The sequence below is a fragment of the Heterocephalus glaber genome, unplaced genomic scaffold (genome assembly GCF_053883595.1).
Source record: "Heterocephalus glaber isolate CG9 unplaced genomic scaffold, H.glaber_assembly_v1.0 deba00001553, whole genome shotgun sequence".
Classification (NCBI taxonomy): domain Eukaryota; kingdom Metazoa; phylum Chordata; class Mammalia; order Rodentia; family Bathyergidae; genus Heterocephalus; species Heterocephalus glaber.
In genome coordinates this window covers 14,209,111-14,228,500 of record NW_028258344.1, presented here as the reverse complement: position 1 = coordinate 14,228,500, position 19,390 = coordinate 14,209,111, and the positions used below count along the sequence as shown (strand labels likewise).

The 19,390-nt window shown below is 41.9% G+C and overlaps 1 protein-coding gene across 1 annotated transcript in view; it reads right to left on the bottom strand.

Moving 5' to 3' along the window:
- Sulf1 (sulfatase 1) overlaps positions 1-19,390 on the bottom strand; it is a 156,577-nt gene that overhangs the window by 74,414 nt on the left and 62,773 nt on the right. The window contains 3 exon segments of the mRNA XM_087190436.1: positions 455-694; positions 12,105-12,334; positions 12,641-12,713. Coding sequence (XP_087046562.1) covers positions 455-694; positions 12,105-12,276 — 412 coding nt within the window. The 5' untranslated portion in view covers positions 12,277-12,334; positions 12,641-12,713.

The following is a 19,390-nucleotide window of genomic DNA, read 5'->3' as shown; positions in this document are numbered from 1 at the left end:
TGAGAAGCGGGACTTCAAGAGGTGATTCGTCCTTAGATGAGATTCACTCCTTCCTCAAAGAAGTAGATTAGTTACTTCGAGAGCAGGTTGTTACAAAGCAATGGTGCCCTTGTGCTTTGTCTCATCTGCAGGTACTAGCTTGCTCTTCCACTATTTGCCAGACTATGGCACAGAACCAAAGCCCTCATGAGAAGCTGCCTCCATGCTCTTGGGCTTCCTACCTTGTAGAATTGTGAGCTAAATAAACTTCTTTTCTTTATAAATTAGGAATTCTGTTATAGCATCTGATTACAGATCAAGAGTACAGCCCAGATGGAGAGGATTCTGACAGAGAAACGAGACCACTTTGGTTTAGAGGCTTACTGGACCGTCACATAGATTATACTACACAATGTGTTTTCCTCTGCCTAAGACATAATACCTAGGTTCATGGGCTAGAAATGTTGCACTTTACCTGTTCTGTAGCCAGTGTTGTTAAGATACACAGCAAAGGTCCGAGGTTCATGCATTGCTTGCCATGAGGGTGAAGAGCAGTTCTCATTGTTTGTGTAGACGTTGTGGTTGTGCACGTACTTTCCTGTAAGCATGGATGACCGGGATGGGCAGCACATGGGTGTGGTCACAAAGGCGTTGGTGAAGGTGGCCCCTCCATGTTCCATAATCTTCCTCGTTTTGTTCATGACTTGCAGGGACCCTGCAAAGCACAATTCCAGCATTGTTTAGCAAAGTGCACGGCGCAAACACCCATTTATATCCTGTCATTCAATGTCTCTGTTTGCCTGATTTATTAATTTCCCTCCCTTGATTTGAAGGAGTGTATAATTTGATGAGCTCTCATTTCTAGAACAAAATGAAACATTTGGGATCCTACCCTCTCAAGTATTTTGTGGAACAATGAACACATTTCAGCTTCTCCCCTCCTTAATCACAAAGAAAAAAAGAAGAGGGCTAATCTGATAATTAAAGCTAGAATTTTAGATATGGAGCAGATTCAAAGGCCAGGAGCCCTTTGAAGATTACAGAGAACAACAGCCTGTTACACGCAGAGTATCAAAACCCCCAGCCCACCACAGTGAGAATGCAAGTGACAATGCAGAGATTATTAGATACAGCATTTTTATCATATAAAGATGGGGAAAACCTATTAGATAAAAGTTCCTGTATTTAATTTAAAAAAAGATCCTCTAGCAAGTGAACCAAATGTCTGCCAATTTTTCTATCAGGTCAGGACCACCAGGTTATATTTTGAGCAATTACATGCAATTTTGAAAGATAAGCTGTGAATGACTTGTGATTCTATTGCACTCAAAATACCTGCATGGTTGTAAAATATTCCACTTTAACTATAAGGATGAAAAGGTAACCTAAGATTGCTAAGGGAGGAAAAAAGTCTATTTTGATTACTCTCTCTAGCCAAACACTGTAGCTGAAACACATCCAAACCCTGCAGAAAAGCACAGCCCAGAATTCAATAGTCTTTTCAGGACTTGTCAAGAAATGCACTGCAGAGCATTCCAGCCAAGCCATTGCATTTGAATCCTGGAGCCTCAGATTTCCAACAGGTCTCACTCCTTCCAAAGAAAGGGAGAAAGTCTATGTTTTCCAGCACGGAAGGAAATCGTAATGCAAACCAGGCAGGCACTCAGAGCAGAAGAGGAGCGTGCAACAATCCAAAAAGCCATAGTTAAACCAATTTTTTCATATAATAACTTTTTCCGTTCACATGATGCATATGAGATCAGGAGGAAGGTTTCTAAGTGGGTCTCTGGAGAGCTCCCTCAAGGTATACACCTTGCTCTCTCTCTCTCTCTCTCTCTCTCTCTCTCTCTCTCTCTCTCTCTCTCGTGGGTCTCTGGAGAGCTCCCTCAAGGTATACACCTTGCTCTCTCTCTCTCTCTCTCTCTCTCTCTCCTCTCTTTCTTCTGGTTGTCTTAAGGGGGTCAAGCAACGTTTGTGGTCAGTGGACAACATGTACTAAGGACCCATTTCACACTGAACATTCTCCCAACCTCAGCACTCTGGGCTGATCCCCAACCTGTAGCATTAGCAAAAGAAAAGGAAAATTCTCAGCCTCTGGTCTTTAGTTGTAAATCCCTAGATAACAACCTACATACAGAAATTGCTTGGGAATGTTTGCAAAGCAACACATATATAAAAACTGTGCATACAGCAGTACTAGTACATATAAGGATAGAGGGGACTTGTAAATGCTCAAGTTCTGAAATGAGAAATGAGGACAAATGGAAGGAAAAGAGGAAGAAAATGTCAGATGGGTGGAGTGTATTATTGGGGACATGGGGAGGATGGCATGGGTGATGATATCAAAGTGGGAAAAAGCAAGTAGAGCTGCAAAAATGGCACCTTGATCTCCTGGCATGAAAAGGAAGATAGAGAATTCACTTGATGAAATGTAGAAGGCAGAGCGGGTATATAGCACAGATGCTGGGCAAGAGATATTTAGATTTAATAAAAGCCAAAATGAAGGTAGGGTAGATTTTTTCCTAATGGCATGCGCAACAGAAGAAAAGCCATGGAGCGGCACTGCGCAGTGAAGGTTCATGGACTGAGGCGGGCACATGGCTGGTCCACCCAGGGTACAGCCAAGAAGCTGCTGAAGCCATCCAGCCTTGGGATGAGAAGAACTTGGACCATACCATGCCCCTGTCATAGATTCTAAGAAGCAGATCCAAGCAATGTCATAATTCATCAAAGGGCTATGAGCTAACACCTCAGAGTTTTCAGCACAGGAAGAAAGCTGGAAAAGGAATTGTTTCTGTGGTGGTGAAGAAGTAACTAAAAAAGAATATGCCCAGTAGAAGATCAAAGAAGTCTATTTTAGAAGTGTTGTGTTTTTTATTTGTGTTGGTTGATCATACAGGGGAAGCATTTTGGACACAGATCAATGAACAGAGACATGGAAGTGGGGGTGAAGGTGACCATTTAGATGTCTCTCTTTAGATGTCTGTAGTCCTTACTCATTGCAGTGCCTTGAATTCTGAGAAAACAGCAAACACTACTGATGGATTTCCATTGTGTAACAGACTATTTCAAAGAATGAGCTCTCCGAGTTTCCTTTATGGGCTTTGGCTGAATTCAAATTAAAAAGGAAGGCAGTGGAGGGCATCGTCCCAGGCCCTGAATCACGGCACTGCAACCTCCAGCTCCCGGACTAAGTTGGACTGCAAATCTGGGGTGGAGGTGGAAACTGGATTGCAAGTCAAAAATAATATAAAAACTGGGGCTAGCCAGGGATGTACCTCAGTGTTGCTGTGCCTGCCTTGCAAGTGCAAGATCCTGAGTTTGAGTCCCAGTAAACTGGGGCTAAAACTTAGCCCAATTCATGTTACTGGAATTGCCCCAGGCAGGACTCTCCTCATTCTGAGTATTGAACTTTTTAAAATTAGCTGAGCTAATTGTGTAGAAGTCCTAAACAATTTCCCCATAAAAGACCCTGCTTCCAGCCAGTCCACACGCCAAAGCAAACAACGAGGACATGCCATGCCCACGGGCAGCAGTGCCACTGAGGTTCCTGAAAGTGGGCTCAGGCTTCATATCTCAGCAAAAAGAAGATTCTACGGGAACGCTTGTCCAGCTGTACAAAGCACCTGAAGAGGATACTAAGTCACAGGAGTTTAGGCCCATCTTGAGATACTCTCTAGTAAATCTAGGGTATGACCCGAGTATTTGCATTTCTCACAAGTGTCCAGGTGGCCCTGATGGTCCCTCTTGTGGACCACATTTGGAGAGGAGTTTGAGGTTGGGCCCAGGATCTGGGATGCCCAGAGCTGGGAGAGACTGGTGAGCGCCTTGTTTGGAGTGATCTAAGAGGCTCAGACCATATCTATGCTGTAGGATATATAGCAGTCAGGACGTATCTCTGCCAGCTTCTCTTCTGATGTGCTCTCCGTGCATCAGCTCATTAGATCCTGACGGTAAGCTTTCCTGTGGGGACTATGTGTGATGATTCCTGTATTTCAGATGATGAAACTGAGGCTCACAGGGTGAATCTCACGAGCAGAGTCCAGATGCCAATGCAGACACCCTGCTCGGGAAGCCATACTCTGAAGCTGTGTGCAGGATGAGTACTGGCTGTGACAGTGATGTTTTCGAGAACTAAAATGTGTCTGCTTGCTGTCAGGATAGGCCTCACTTTCTGGAGTGTCATCCTGTGCTTCATCTGGGCTCTTAGGGGAGGTGTTGACAGATATGAACGCCTGTCCAGGTCTGCAAAGATCTCAGTACCTCAGGCCCAGGTGAGGTTGCTCTGTCTTCAGCAGCTGGCTGTCATGCTGGTGTTAATCATGGCCTCTCATCTCGATAGATTCAGGGCAGACTCAGGTGATGGAGCACAGGAATCCGAACCTCTGTGCTGCTGAGCCAGTGGGCTCCAGTAAGGGACGCACGAGGGACCTTCGTCTCTTTTGTGCTGTGCACTAATTACTGTCAGTAACACTGCCTTGCACTCAATCTACCGCCACCATTATGGCACCATTGGGTTTTCATTGGCAAGCTGAACCCAAAGCTATTCTGCAATATAACTCATAATTTGGCATTCACATCTGCTGAGAACAGTGGAAGGGACAGTGCTCCATCCTAAGGGTGGAAAGCCCAGTTTTGTTTTGAACTGCAGCTCTTTTCTTCTCCAAGTTTCAGGCCTTTGGGGCCCAAAACACAAATTGTGCTGGTTTTTCGCTGTTAAGAGCTGTTAGTTCCTGGGAACAATAGAAAGGATGCGACCAAACACTCACACCAAGATTCACATTCATACCAAGGACTAGACTGAGAAAAGAGCCCTGAACTTGAACTTTGCGGGAAATCTCCAGATTTTGCCACAAATTAGCTTGAGCAGGTTGCTTAATCTGTTTTGGTTTGTACTTCTCATCCATAAAGCGGAGTTAACTGCAGCTCTCCTGCCTCTTCTCAGGGTTGCTGAGGATCAAACGGCATAACGCTGTTAGGGATCCCTTGCATGTGGCTGGATGTGGGACTCTTCGGATGTAGCCATACACTCAGCCCTCTGTATTCAGAGGGTCTGCATTGTACTTTTAACCCAATGCAGATAGAAATGCAGATTTTTAAAAAACTTGTGTCTGTACTGAGCATGTACAGACTGTTTTTCTTGTCATTATTCCCTAAATAATACAGCAGAATAACTACATAGCATTTACATTGTGTTGGGTTTTATAAATCATCTAGAGATGGCTTAAAGTATGTGGCAGAATGTGTGTGGGATATATACAAATGCTATATCATTTTATAGAAGGGATTGAGCATCGTGTTTGGTGACCTCAGGGGTCCTAGAACCAACAGCCTCCTTAAGATCCCCAGGGATGGCTAGAGATTCACTGTGATCGCCTCAACTCCACCACATCCTTCCACCTTTCTCATCTACTTCTTTGAAATCTACAGGAAGGGTAGCTAGGCCAGTTACATTTTCTGTTTCATGATGTGGATGGCTTACGATTATTCTTCCCCTGTCTACACACTCTCTCCCCCAGCCCCTTAGCAAAATCCCAATTTCATGAGTGTTTTAAATCTGCCTGAGGGGGGCTGATGGGGATGCCATGAAGCTGCCGAGTTAGGTCTGTGTAGCTGGCATGGAGACACAGCTCACTGGGCTGGCCTGGCGACAGCGAAGGTCCAGGCCACAGCTGAGCCCCGGGACTGCCAAGAAATGCTGTCTGTTAGCCAGAGTTCCAGGTGGGGACTGGGGACATCTGCCACTGCTCCTGAAGGGTGGGGGATGCTGTGGCAGCTTTCAGATGCACCCAGATGCCAGATAGGTCAGTGGTGACTGGGAGCAGAGAAGCAGCAGCCTTTGGGAACCTAGCAAGTTCTCCACACTTGAAATTTCAGTTGAATTAAAAATCAAGGCTCCAGACATGGTTTTGGATGGTGAGTGTGTGACAGGATGAGGCTGGAGGGAACTGTTGCTAGTTGAAGTGATTTACTCACTCCAACAGTTCAATTCCCAAACCATCTGTGTGAAAAAGGCCAAAAGGGAGATGTCCCACTGACCTGAGTGACCAAAATCACACAGAGAGCTGGAATTATTCCTCTAACACATTAAACTTTAAAACAAAGATTTATCTTTCCTGGTTCAACTATCTTAGCATTTGATTATTTAATATTGTATGCTATTGTAACATTAAAATTTTCATCAAGCCTTTTTATCATGGCCAGAAAAACTCACAAAACCAGAAATACAATAGTAAATATCATCATCATCACTTATGGAGGTCCATGTATACACCTGTCCTCCTAGACAGACACACCTGTGTGGACTGCACCAGTTGATGGTTTGATGGTGGTAACAAGCAAATACCTACTCTTATTCATTGTGCAGGATTGTGGGGTAGAGGTGTGGCTCAGAGGTACAGTGTTTGAAGGTCCCGGGTTTGATCCTCAGCCTTAAAAAATAAATGATGTAGGATTGTTCATTGATAGCATTGTTTAATGATGAGGTACAGCTCATGCTAAATACCCAGGTAGTCTGTATTAAATGCACCACTGTGATCTTTTCACCCCGACAGTTAATCCCACAATAAGTGTGAAACCCTAAACAGTGATATTTCCCCAATTAAAAATGGCTGTACTGATCTACTGAATGTTAATTCTCAAAGCACAAGAAAATAAAAGACATGATAAAACAGTGTCTTTTTCTACCAAAACTATGGAATTGATGGTGGCGGGGTGGGTGGTTGTGGTGGTGGAATACAGATAGTTTAATCTAAAACCAAAAGGGAAAAACAAGTTGGGGTGAAAAAAGAATAAGAAAGGATAAAAAGTCTGTCTGGAATGTTTCCAGGTCAGTAAGACTCATTATTCCCTTCCCTCACCGAAAAGAGCAAAAGGCTATTAAAAGCTGAGGGTAGTTGCATACAGGAATAGAAATTAATGTGCCCACAGGGCTATAAGACAAGATAGGCAATGAAGGCAACCAGCTACAAGAGAAATCACAGGGCCTTGGCTGATTGGTGGCTGTCTCATGCGAATGCAAATGCAAGGCTTCATTCTTCTGAATTTCTAAGACAAGTCAAAATCTGGATTTAAAAAAAATAGGAAACCACGTAATTTGGAAAATGTTGGCTTGATTTTTTTTTAAAAGCTAGTCAAACAATATATATCTGTGGGCAAGCTCCAGGCTGGAGACCCAGTTATTTGACCTCTTCTTTAAAGAAACAAAAGTATCTCCATGGACTTATGGCTTAATTCCACCTATGATCTAAGAGAATCATCAGGTCAGAGTTGCTGTGATATTAGCATCAGCAAAATGTAAGAAACACCGCACTGAGTCAGAATAATGGTCAAATCCATGTGATGTTTTGCTTTTCAGAGTGGGACTAAGGGACCATTTGGGAAAGATTTAGAGCCCATTCTCTCTCTTGTTGGTTATACTCTCAGAAAGTTAAAGGAGTCCATTGAGAATTTCAGACTTTCTTTCTTTTGATTTATAAAGTATTTCAAGCATAGGGAATAAAAGAATGAATAACACATCTCCTACGGTTATCAAGTATAACATGACTGCATTTCTTTTAGATGCATACATAAGTATGCAAATATTGAAATATTAAGATAAAATACAGATGTTATGGATGCTTTGGTTACCACTCCTACCTCAGAAGTAACCACTGTCCTGAACTTCACATCTGTCACTTCCATGTGTTTTCCTAGCTTTAAAAAAAATGAGGGAGGGGGGTCTTCCATTTATTATCTTAGCCTAAAAAGCTGAACTATTTACGGATGACGGTACAATCTAAGGAACTATTTCTTAAGTTCTGGAAAAAGCATATTCAGAAGTCAGGGGACCATGAGTGAGTCATTAAGCTTTCCACAGACTGTTTCCTTTGGGATGATGATTTTTGTTCTATCCACCCAAGTTGGGTGGGGTGACAATATTCATTCATATTACTGTGAATGAATGTTCTTTGGAAAATGATGAAGTATACCCATATGGAAGGTTCTAGCACTGTAATTAATGAACCCTTTATGGGTCTAACTCCCTTCACAAAGTACTAGTTTATTTTAGTTGTCTTCAAAGTTGAGGGAGTAGCCCCTACTTGTACTGAACAACTGCTTCTCTCCCCAGCTTTATTTCATAAACTTTGATTATAGCTCTGTTCACTCTTTGTCTTTCCAGACAAAGAGGTAGAATTGTTTCATTCTTTCCCAGAAAGAAAAGTGTTCTATTAAAAATTTCTATAATTGTTCTTCTAAGTCTTTTCTAAGTCTGTTATAGCTTTCTGGAGGCACAGAAGCCAAAATTGCCTACAGCAGTACAGGTGCAAAAGTTTTATGTAAGCAAAGGTTTATTAAAGTACTTGGCAAACAAAATTACATGTAAATGAAAAACAAAACAAACCCAACTGTATCAAAACCACAGTGAAATGCCACCTTGCACACATTAGAGTGGCTACTAGAAAACAGACAAAAAAAATCAAAATAACAAGTGTCGATGAGCACGTGGAGAAATTGTCACACTTGTACACAGCTGGAAGGAATGGATAATGGTGCAGTTGCTATGGAGAACAGCAAGATGGTTCCTTGAGAAATAAAATTTATATAGGCTTCAGAAATTCTGCTTCTGGGTAGAACTTTCCTTTGCAAAAGAACTGGAAGCAGGATCTTGAAGAGATAACACTGTATTTATACACCCATGTTCATAGCAGCATTATTCACAACAGCCAAAATGAGGCAGTGGCTCAAATTCTCAACCCTAAATGAATGAATAAAAACGTGATATACATTATATTCACGGAAGGGAATATTATTCAGCCCTAATAAGGAAGGAAATTCTGTTAAAACGTGGATGAAATCATGAGGCTGTTACACTATGCTGCTACATGGCATAAAACCAATAATGTTGTATGATTCCACCAATACAAGGGACCTAGAGTAGAAGATTCACAGAGACACAGAGCACAATAGGGTTACCAGGGGTTGAGGCTGTGGCAAGGGCAAATGCAGTTGCTCTTCAATGGGTACAGAATTTTAGTTTTGTATGATGAAAAGAATTCTGAAGCTGGGCCTGATGTTGCAGACTTGTAATTCCAGCACTGGGGGTGGGGTGAGGCAAGAGGGTTGCTGAAAATTCAAGGCTAGCCTGGGCTACATAGAGAGTTCAAGGTCACCCTGAATGACATAGTGGGACCCTGTCTCAAAAAAAAAAAGAACCCTGGATATTGGTTGTACAACAACATGAGTATACTTAACATTACACTATTAAGCTGTACCCTTAAAAATTGTCAAGATGGTAAAAGCCAAAAACAACCAAAATTTAGAGCAGAAAGTTTCAAGAAGATTTATGAGCACCTTACAAAATGATGGCCAAAGTACCAGATCAAGCAAGAATCACTCCAAAAGCATCACATTTCTGCTGAGAAAGATCTCTGAGCTGTTGACCCATGGATTGCTTGGTTCATAGTCATCTTATTAGGCCTATAAGGAAAGAAGGGTCATCTTCTGCTTACCTTCTCTCTCTCCCTGAACCTAGAGCAATATGATGCATGCACAGGTTGTGTTCAGTAAGGGCTCACTAAATGTCTGCTGATGGACTGATTGACGGAATGTCAAATTGTTCAACGTGTACTCTTGAGACCTGTAACTAATATAGGTCCTGGTGTCCCTGTTCGCTAGCCCACTACAAATGAATCGACTTCTCTAAGTCTCAATTTTCTTATGGATAAATATTGAGGAAAGTAATATGGACTATTTCATAGAGTTATCTGGAAGACTTGTTTTCTGACTAAAAAAACCAAGGAAGGAAGAAAAGGCAAATAAGTATGTAGAAAGCACTGGGTTGATTGAGCCTGGATTACACCATTTCACCTTTGAATTTACATGTATGCACCAGAATCCAGTATTTGGTAATTACTCAGGAAAAGTTTAATGAATGTGGTATAGCACACAGCTGAAAATTAGAATTTTGCTAAAATTTTTTCCCCCAATAATTCCTTAATGTACTTTTAAAGACAGTGCTGTTTGTTGATGAAGTAGTCCACAATGGATACCTGTATTCACTTCTGGGAATTGTCTTAGTCTTTTTCAGCCCCCTGTGGGTCTATCCCAAGTTTTTTGAGCACCTAATATATTCCTGGCACAATCTCGACATGGAGATTGTAACATAAAGAAAACACACTTCTGGCCTCTAGTGGCTTGCGGTTAAGTGTTAGGGACAGGCACGGGACAGGCAAGGGACCGTGGGATGAGGGCCAGGCTGGAGGTATGTGTGCGCATGGGGGAGTAACAGAGGAAAACTCAATCTTGCTGGAGGAGAGGCTGGTATTCTGCAGGAACTCCAAACCTGAGAGTGGGAAGCCTGAACTGGGTCATGAAGAACAGGTGGGGTGGAAAAGGTATAGGAGACAAGATGTACCAGCGCGCAAGACAGAGGTGAGGGAGACGGAGGCACCAGCCATCTCCAGGAAAATGGAAGTCTCTTGTATAGAGGAGTCGGGAGAGGGAAACAGCCTTGGAGACTGGTCAGTGTGGAGCTCATTCGCCTGCAGAGGAGAGAGGCCTGCTCACCTGGGCCCAGGGAGACAACCGAGCGATCAGACACATGGAAGACACCTCTCAAAAGGAAGTGAAGAATGGGCAGGAAGGGAAAGTCTGGAGGGCACCGAGGACAGGTGACCTGGTTAGGGGGAATCTGAGAATAAAAGGAGACAAGGAGGATAAGGAGGGTCTACTGATCTCAGCTGTAGGCACAGGGATGGACGTGACGGTTGTCAAAGAAGGGCGCAACCACCCTACACACACGCCAGAGTCATATGTGCAAGTCCTTTCATTTCATCATGTCACCTGGAAAACATCAATGCCTTTTTTTTTAACATAATCGGGAGAGCAGATTCTGCGAATCAATTTCAACAGTTATGACTCCTGCTGACTTTCTGTGCATGTGCTTCTGTCCCAACTCCAGGAGTTAACTTTGTTGTAATTCCACGGTTTGGTTTCAAACTGGAAATCAAAGCTTCCTGGCATGCAGATCAAGTTCAGCATGGAAGGTTTAACCATCAAGAACCTAGCATAGGAGCTCAGAAAGGAAGCCCGGTGTGCTCTGCTGAAAGATTCTCCCCACGTTCAAGTTGAATGTGATGGGGAAGCATCTCTGAGTGATGCTGGAGAGCAAGGAAGAGGGGTCCGGGAATGGAAATGACAATGTGGGGCAAGTCTATCCATCTTAGGGTACACTGGAAGAACCTGGCCCCAGGCTTATGGACAAGAGCCTAGGATGAACCTCAGAGAGGAAGAAGCATGGTGTGGTGGTGCATGCCCGTAATCCTAGCCACTCAGAAGGCTGCCTGAAGTCGGCCTAGACAACTTAGTGAGACCTTGTCTCAGAGAAAAATAAAAAGGGCTGAGGATATTACTTAGGGTTAGAGTGCTTGCCTGGCATGGGTTCAAATCTCAGCATAAAAAAAAAAAAAAGAAAGAAAGAAAGAGGAGGAGGAGGAGGATAAAGAGCTGAGAAGATGAGAAAGCCAGTCAGAAGGTAAGTTAGAAGCACTAGATTTTGGTATATTTTCTGAGTGCTCTAGAATTACCCTAGGTGAGCTAATTCCAAAAGTATTAACCCTAAGTTAATGGTAGGTGAATTACTACCAAGTATATGTGGAACACTGTAATTTTCAACTGTCTCACATTTTTATAACAAACTGTGAACAAGTGATTCATTCTAAAAATAATCATTCAAAGTTTCTTTAGTATCAGTCTACTTTCACACGAATTGCACAGAATGTCATATTTACATATTCTTTGAAATAACTTTGGCCTAATGGTTTATAAACTTCTTGACCCAGAGTTTCTAAGGTGCATGGCTACCTCCTTGACTCTACAGTTTTCAGGCTTCTTCTCACTCTCCTTTCTTGTCCTCTCCTGGGCCCCTCCTCAGACTATTTTGAAAGTTTAACCCCAGAGAAGTAATGCTGAAACACACACCAAATGCCTTCTGACCGTACAGTGTCACTCATACTCTAGGACTGTTGGTGATGGAACCACAATGAAGGGCAAACCCCCCAGTGGCCACCACGGTCCCAGACAGCACCGAGGCTCTGAAAATCATCTGAACAAAATGACTAACAAGTGCAGAAGCACTGTCTCACCCAGCTCCACGTCTTGATCATCGGTGAGCACGAGAATAATGTTGGGTCGGATGTTTTTTCGTTCCTGCTGTGTCCGTCCTCTGAACCTCGCAGACCTGACAGTGGAACACAGGGTCCCCAGCAGTTCTGTGCCCAGGACAGCCAACACTAGAGCACAGCAAGAATACTTCATTGTACTCAGTCCAATGTCGCAAAACTGACAAAATGTCTGTCTCCTGAGTTCTGGTGGTCTGAGCAGTCAAGAGAAAAAGAAAGAGAGAAAAACTAAAATGAAATCCAAACCCCAAACACAGTTGCACAAAAAAGGGTTGCAAATAAGTCAGAACTGGCACATCCACTGGCAGAAAGAGGGCTGTAAATGAGTCAGAAGCAGCAAACACTCACAAGGGGTGCATAGTTTTTTAAGCACTTGATTATTTTGCAAATTCACTTTTCTCCTTTATTCTCGGTCCAGCTTTTCCTATTTCAATTCAATGCCAAAGTATAATTTGCAGCACAGAGCTCAAATTTGAAAGCTTTCTGACAAGAGCTAATACCTTGAATTAGGTGTCCTGGTTGAATAATCAATTTCTAGGCTTGGAGGTATTCAGAACAGCTGCAGATGGAGTCCTAGAAGGGGGGAGGAAAAAATACAAACGCAACATCAGTCAAGGGGTTTGAAGCAGATTTTTGATCTGAAGTAGTGTCTTGAAATAGCGTATCAGGTATGTACATATTTTACATATTTTTTCTCCTGTCCTCCAAAAGAAACAGAAGGCAACATGTAGAACTGCTAGTGACTCAAATAATATCTCTATTTCCTAATCAGCTCCATACAACAGCGTAAGCACATCATCCCCCTTCACACTCTCACAGTGCTTTAAACATTCCCAGCAAACCTAATGCTGGGCGAGGAAGGGCCAGCCTTGTCTGGGGAACCAGAGTATCTGTGTGCCGGGAAGGGTTGCGAGGGGCGTGTTGGGGGAGGTTAACTCACCTGCACAAGATGCTGAGTACCTATCAGGCAGAGTGAAGCGCAAAGCTGTCGTTTGTTATCTGCATTATGTCACTCCTTACCCACCAGAGTCTGCTCTGCTGACAGAGACTTCACAATGAGCAACTGACAGAACAACCTTGTCCAGCCCCCAAAAAGCTCCTAAGTGTCCTGGTCAATCACCAGGGGGAAAGGCACGAGGCTGGTCCCTCTGTCCAGCCTGTTTCCTTGGCTCTTGTGCCTGGACCTAAGCACACAGAGCCCCTGCGACGTCGGTCACTAGCCTGCCTGCTGTCTGGACCCGGACTGTGGCTGGTCTCTGGGTTTCACTCTGCCGCAGCAGATCTAAACCTACAGGGCAAGATGACTGACTGGCTCCAAGGAGACCACCCTTCCACATCAAAAAATAAATAAATGAAATCCAGAGGGGAGCGCTGCAAAATCTTTGCAAAGCTGCACAGAAAGAGACTTTTGAAAGGGCTGGAAAAATGCCTCTCTCACTTTGGAACACTAATCGGTGGAAAGCTTTTCTCTTGGACTTCTAAATGATAACAAAAGGGCTCATTTAAAAAAAAAATCTTTCTCTGATAATGTCACGAGGAACCCTCTTTATGGGAATTGAGACTATTCTAAAGTTAATTAGATAGCAGCCTGCCTCAACAGCCATTCTGTCCCCATACACCTGGAGAGGTGTATTTTGATCTGCAACAATAAATTGGCACCTGATCAATAAGCATAGCTAGTTAAGTGTAAGCATCACACGGCAGGAGGACAGTGCTCCATCAGGCGTGCCTTGCTCTAAATTCTGGAGCAGACCTGGGGCATCAGAAGAAGAATGTGTACTGTTTATCTCTGCTGTACAGGTTATTTAGTTTTATACAAACACACATACACATACACCTATTATTTGAAAACTTTATGAGATGTTTTGTAAACAGTTCTAATGCTTTTCATTCTGCAGCCTGTAATTACACTGTGTGTGTGTGTGTGTGTGTGTGTGTGTGTGTGTGTGTAGAGAGAGAGAGACAGAGACAAAGACAGAGGTAGAGACACACAGCGAGAGAGAGAAAGAGAGAGAGAGACTCAACAAGTAATAAGATTTAAAATTAAAGCCTTGAATCTGCAGCAAGACAGTCCTGGATAGCTACATTATCTGCAAAGCCAAAAATAAGCCAATTCCAATGGCTCCTGTGGCTATGATATGTCAATATGTGTGATTAGGTGTTTTTTTCTTAATAACTCAGGGTTATTTTGGAGACTGCCGTGCATGCTGAACACTGAAGGCCTGCAATTATTCTGCACTGACTGTTTGACTCCTGTGCATTTATTTTATATTATGAGAAACCTGATGCAAGCACGAAGACAGGAAAACAAGAGAAATGAGATGTCAGCTAATGGCTTGTTCCCACTAAGTGTGGGGTAGGCTTACTAGTTAAATTAGATATTTCATACAGTGTTGGTCCTTTAAGAAGCAAAATTTTGCTCACCTCTGATGCCTGCAAGGGTGTGTGAAGACAGTGAACAGGGTTTTCTTGCACCCGCTATGGGAGCAAGCGGCCTCTCCTGACGGGTGACCAGGAAAGGACGGCTCACTGCACCGGGCTGACAGTGGCACTTGAGTTTAAATAATCAGCCACAAATGAAACGGAAAGCTCTTGACAATTAAAATGCCAACAGTATTCCCTGGAACTCAGTCAACATTCCTAGTCATTCTTTATCTTATTTCCTGTATTTTTTCCTTCAGGAAAAAGAAAATGAGCCTTAGTGGCACCTTGTATAAACTATATCAGAAATCATTTCCTAATAAATAAAAGGGAGAACAAAGTAGATGTAGTCTTTACCTTTTCAGTGACCTTTGCTCCTGGTGAACTGAAGGTACAGAAGAGACCTACATTTGTTGCTGCCACAGTTTTGTTATTTAAATTTTTTGTTTTTAATGGAATAATGGTAATTGCATGTATCTATGTGGCACAATTAATGTTTGACATATCTGCACATTGTGAAATATATCAAGGTAATTAACATATCCATCAGCTCACATATTTATCTTTTTTGTGCTCAGAACCTTTAAAATCTGTTCTCTTAGCTATTTTGAAATACACAATAAATAAACTGTGGTTATCTTGTGTGCAATAGATCTTGAAAGCTTATTCCTCCTATCTAAATGGAATACTGTACCCTTCACCATGCCTCCAGTTTATTATCAGTACAAGGAATTTATTTGTAAAAGCCTATATATGTTGAATAATAAAGAAAAATTGAAGTTTTAGAAATGTCTGGCGAAGGACCTCTCCATCTTTGCCCTACCTCCCTTCCCTAAAGCACACCAAACACACCTCTCCAAAACCAGTGCACACAGCACTGGAGGTGTAGCTCTGTGGTACAGTGCTTGCTAGCAAGTGCAAGGCTCTGGGTTCAACCCCCAGCATGGGGAGGGGGACCCACTACACACAGACAATTCTTTATTCAGAAATGACCTTTTAGAACCTGTCATCCCCTCTCTGCCTGGTTTCCAGCTCCAGAAGGAAAAGAAGTAAAGAAGGGAGGGGAGAGGGCAGCTGACAGACAAAATGCAACTTGACAGAGAAGACAAGGATGTGATGTTTGAATTGGATACTTTGTGGAGGACGACAAGTGTCCTTTGAGACTAACAATTTGTCTTGAGGAACAGTAAGAAATGGGAGAAATGTAAAAAGAGATTTTTCTCACCCATGGAAAATGAGCTTGAGGAATGATTGGGACCAGAATACAAGTTGTTTTTTCTCCAAGACATAGAATGAAAACCTCAATTGTTGTTCTGGTCAACTGCTACAGCAAGTCTACAAGACTTTGTTTAAGGCAGTCAACCCAAACAGTACATGTAGCATTATATGTTTCAAGTCACATACAAAGAAAAAACAGGAAGGCTTTAAGCTAATTGAAGAGAAAGTTTAGTTCACACAGGCTGGCCTGGCAGTGCCATAGGCTATGGGAGTCCTCACCTTCCAATGGGTCTAAGGGGACCTCTGGGTTCACCGAACTCCCTTTTTATGGCCAGTTAGTGCCAAGGTTTTCACAGAGGATGCTGGTGGGGCTGAGGCATGTGGCTCAGTGGTAGATCATTTTTTTGACAGGTGAGAGGCCCTGGGTTCAAGCCTCACCATTACAAAATGAAATAAAATTAAATTAAATTAACAAAGAGACAATGGCCAAATACGCTTTTGGAGCCCTGTACCTTTTGTCCACAGACAAAATTTTCAGTGTAGTCTAGCACTTTGTGGGGACCCTGAGACCTTTTGTCTAGGGTCCACGAGGTCAGAACTATTTTTGAGAAGAATGTTGACATATGGTCTTTTTTTTTTTTTTTTTTTTTTCTATTTTGCTGAGATTTGCAGCTCCTAATAGAAGAGCGCTGTTGGGCAAACTGCTTTTGTGTTAGTGTGAATAAATAAAGTTTCACATACAGTTAAAAAGTGTGCCAGCTTCACTGAGGATGAATCAGTAAAAGGTTTAATTTTATTAAATCCTGACCTTGAATATGAACTTCTTTTGCATGTTCTGTTTGATGAAACAGGAGGGACACACAAAGCCCCTTGCTGCTTGAGAAATGGGTGTCTTTTGAAAAAGCACTTGCAAGTCTAAGCACCAAGCTCTACTAGCAGTTCATTTCTTCACGGAGTGCCAATTTTACATAAATAATTATTTTTATTTAAATAATTATGTGGACTCAGACATTTGGCAGATATTTTCTTATAATGAGTGAAACAAGCCTACTATTTTTAAAAAACCTGATAGTATCTGTTACTAATGATAGAGATCTAGCTTTTAGCTTTCAAGCCAAAATCACAAGTTTAGAAAATGTACATCCACCATGGTGAGCTCAGCAGTTTCCCCAAAGTTAAAATTTTTTCTGATGATTTTGGTAGTGATATTAAAAAAAGGGCATTTTTTAATATTGCAAAATAAAATGTTTCAACATTTATAATACTTGCACAATTCAGTAAACCAGTATTTTTCATATGACCACAATACTACAAAATCACACGAGTAAAAAATATTCGAAGTGTAAGATGACCAGTGGATTTTAAAGAATATTAAGAGTTCATTGATATGATTTCAGATTTCTTACTACAACATTAATTATCACCTGTCAAGTTTGTTGTAATATCAAAGAAGAATATCTCCAAGTACCTGCAAAAGGTACTTACTATTAAAATACTTCTACTTTTCCAACTACTTATCCAAGAGGGGACAGATTTTATTTCCATATTTTAACCAAAATAATACATTTCAAGAGGCTGAAATGCAGAAGTAGATATTGTGTAAGAACCTAGTGTTTTTCTATGCAGATAAACATTTTAAAAAGTAATAAAAAGTGCAGAACTAATGCCCTTTATTCACCAAACTTTTCATCTGGGAAATACAGTTATTATTCATAGAACATATCATTTAAGTTAACATATAATCTATTATTGTTATTTTTTAAAGATTTGATAAGTATTTAAAAAATTTCTCGGTTTTACTGGGTGTAGTGTGCATGTCTATAATCCTAGCTGAGGAAGGAGAATGGAGAGTTTGGGCCAGATGGGGCACCACAGTGACTTAGTGAGACCCTGTCTGAATATAAATAAATAAATAAAATGAAGTAAAAGAAACAATCCTCAGCTTTAATTATCAAATACTAATAGCTATTATCTACATGGAAGTGAAAGCTTTTGGGGAGAAGGACCCTCAATAAATTTGAACATAATAATATAAAGGGATCCTGAGCCCAAAGGTTTGAGAATTCCTGGCCTGTAGTCAACTTGGTTCTACAGTTAAGACTTTTACCTCAAAGGTTGTAGATTTGGCCATAGCCACAAACTTCTCCTTCCCTTTTTTCCTTTAACTATCTTTAGTTCTAAGTGCCTGGTCTCACTTAGGAGTTGCTGGTCAGTGATGACATTCTGTGTTCTTTTGCTGCCTGAGGATAATGCAGAATTTTACAAGTTTTACACATCTAAAGCATGTGAGGCACAGGGTCAGAATAACTCATCACAGAAATAAACTTCTCTGGCATGGGGCACAAGAATTATTTCTAGGACAAAATAATGTCACTAACTAGTTAGACTAGAGAAAAGGAGACACTAAAACCAAATGAAGCAGCAGGGGAGATTTTGCAACTACTCAGAGTTGAATTCAACCAGAACACAGGTTGTTGCCGGAGTGAAGCAAAACAGGATCATACCAGCAAAGCACTGATTCCCACCCCCACAGCCAATTTACACACTCATATTTCTTAGGATCAGTTTACATGGCCTTTTCTCCCTATTTTTGGCTCTCTAGTCTCCCATACATTGCTTTTCTTTGGAGGAAGCTTTTGGGATACACTATCTTTATGATATATGTGAAACCACGAAGGAGCTAATTTCTCCTCTTAACAATCCCATAGCTGGCAAGGTTCATCCATTGTTGATCCCCAGAAAGCCTGTTTCCCCATTTAATTTATCACAACCCAGAGTAAAGAAGATCGACAACAGTCTCCTTCTGGAGCAATAACATTTTTATACCCTCTGGGTCATAAATCTTCTTCCAACAACAGCTGAGAAAGCTCGAGCCTCTGGCCCAGAGCATCTTTGGGGAAATACTTGGCTAAATGATGAGAGCCTCCTCCAGCCATGCTGTTTTTTTTCCCTTTCTCTTGTTCCCCCCTTCTCCCTCTCAGTGCTGTGGATTCTGAAGTTGGATGAAACCTTGAAAGGGTTCATAGGCCTGTTGGTGTTGGTTATCCCTGTGGGATGGCGAGGGACAGAGACAGATTCTATTTTCCACTTCATTCTCATACTGCTGAATTATGAAAATACAAATGGTAAATTTAAGTTTTCTACATTTTTTCTCTCTATCTTCTCATTGAGGAAAAGAATTAATCTGTTGCAATAGCAAATTCCAAATATCAGTGGCTTGATACAATCAGAGTTTATCTGTCACCCCAACTACAGGTCACACACAGGTTGGTAGAGTGCTCTGCTCTGCCCAGTCCTGCATGAATGCCAGCTGATCAGGGCAGTGTGGTTGTCTTGTTGCTGCAGTAACTGGAGCAAGAAGCAAAGGAAGAAAAAGCTAGAGAATCTTGCAGGGAGCTTTTCATGGCTTCAACCAGGAAGTAACCTAGTATGATTCTGACATTCCATTGGCTGCCAGTAGTCATGTGACCCCACCCAACTGTAAGGAGGTGGGGACTTTGTTGAGTATCACTGTGCCAAAAATGCTTATGCATTTGTCTTTCTCTGTGTGTGCACACATACTTAAGACAGTGCATCAACATAACTATGCACATGGCAACATTTAGACACAT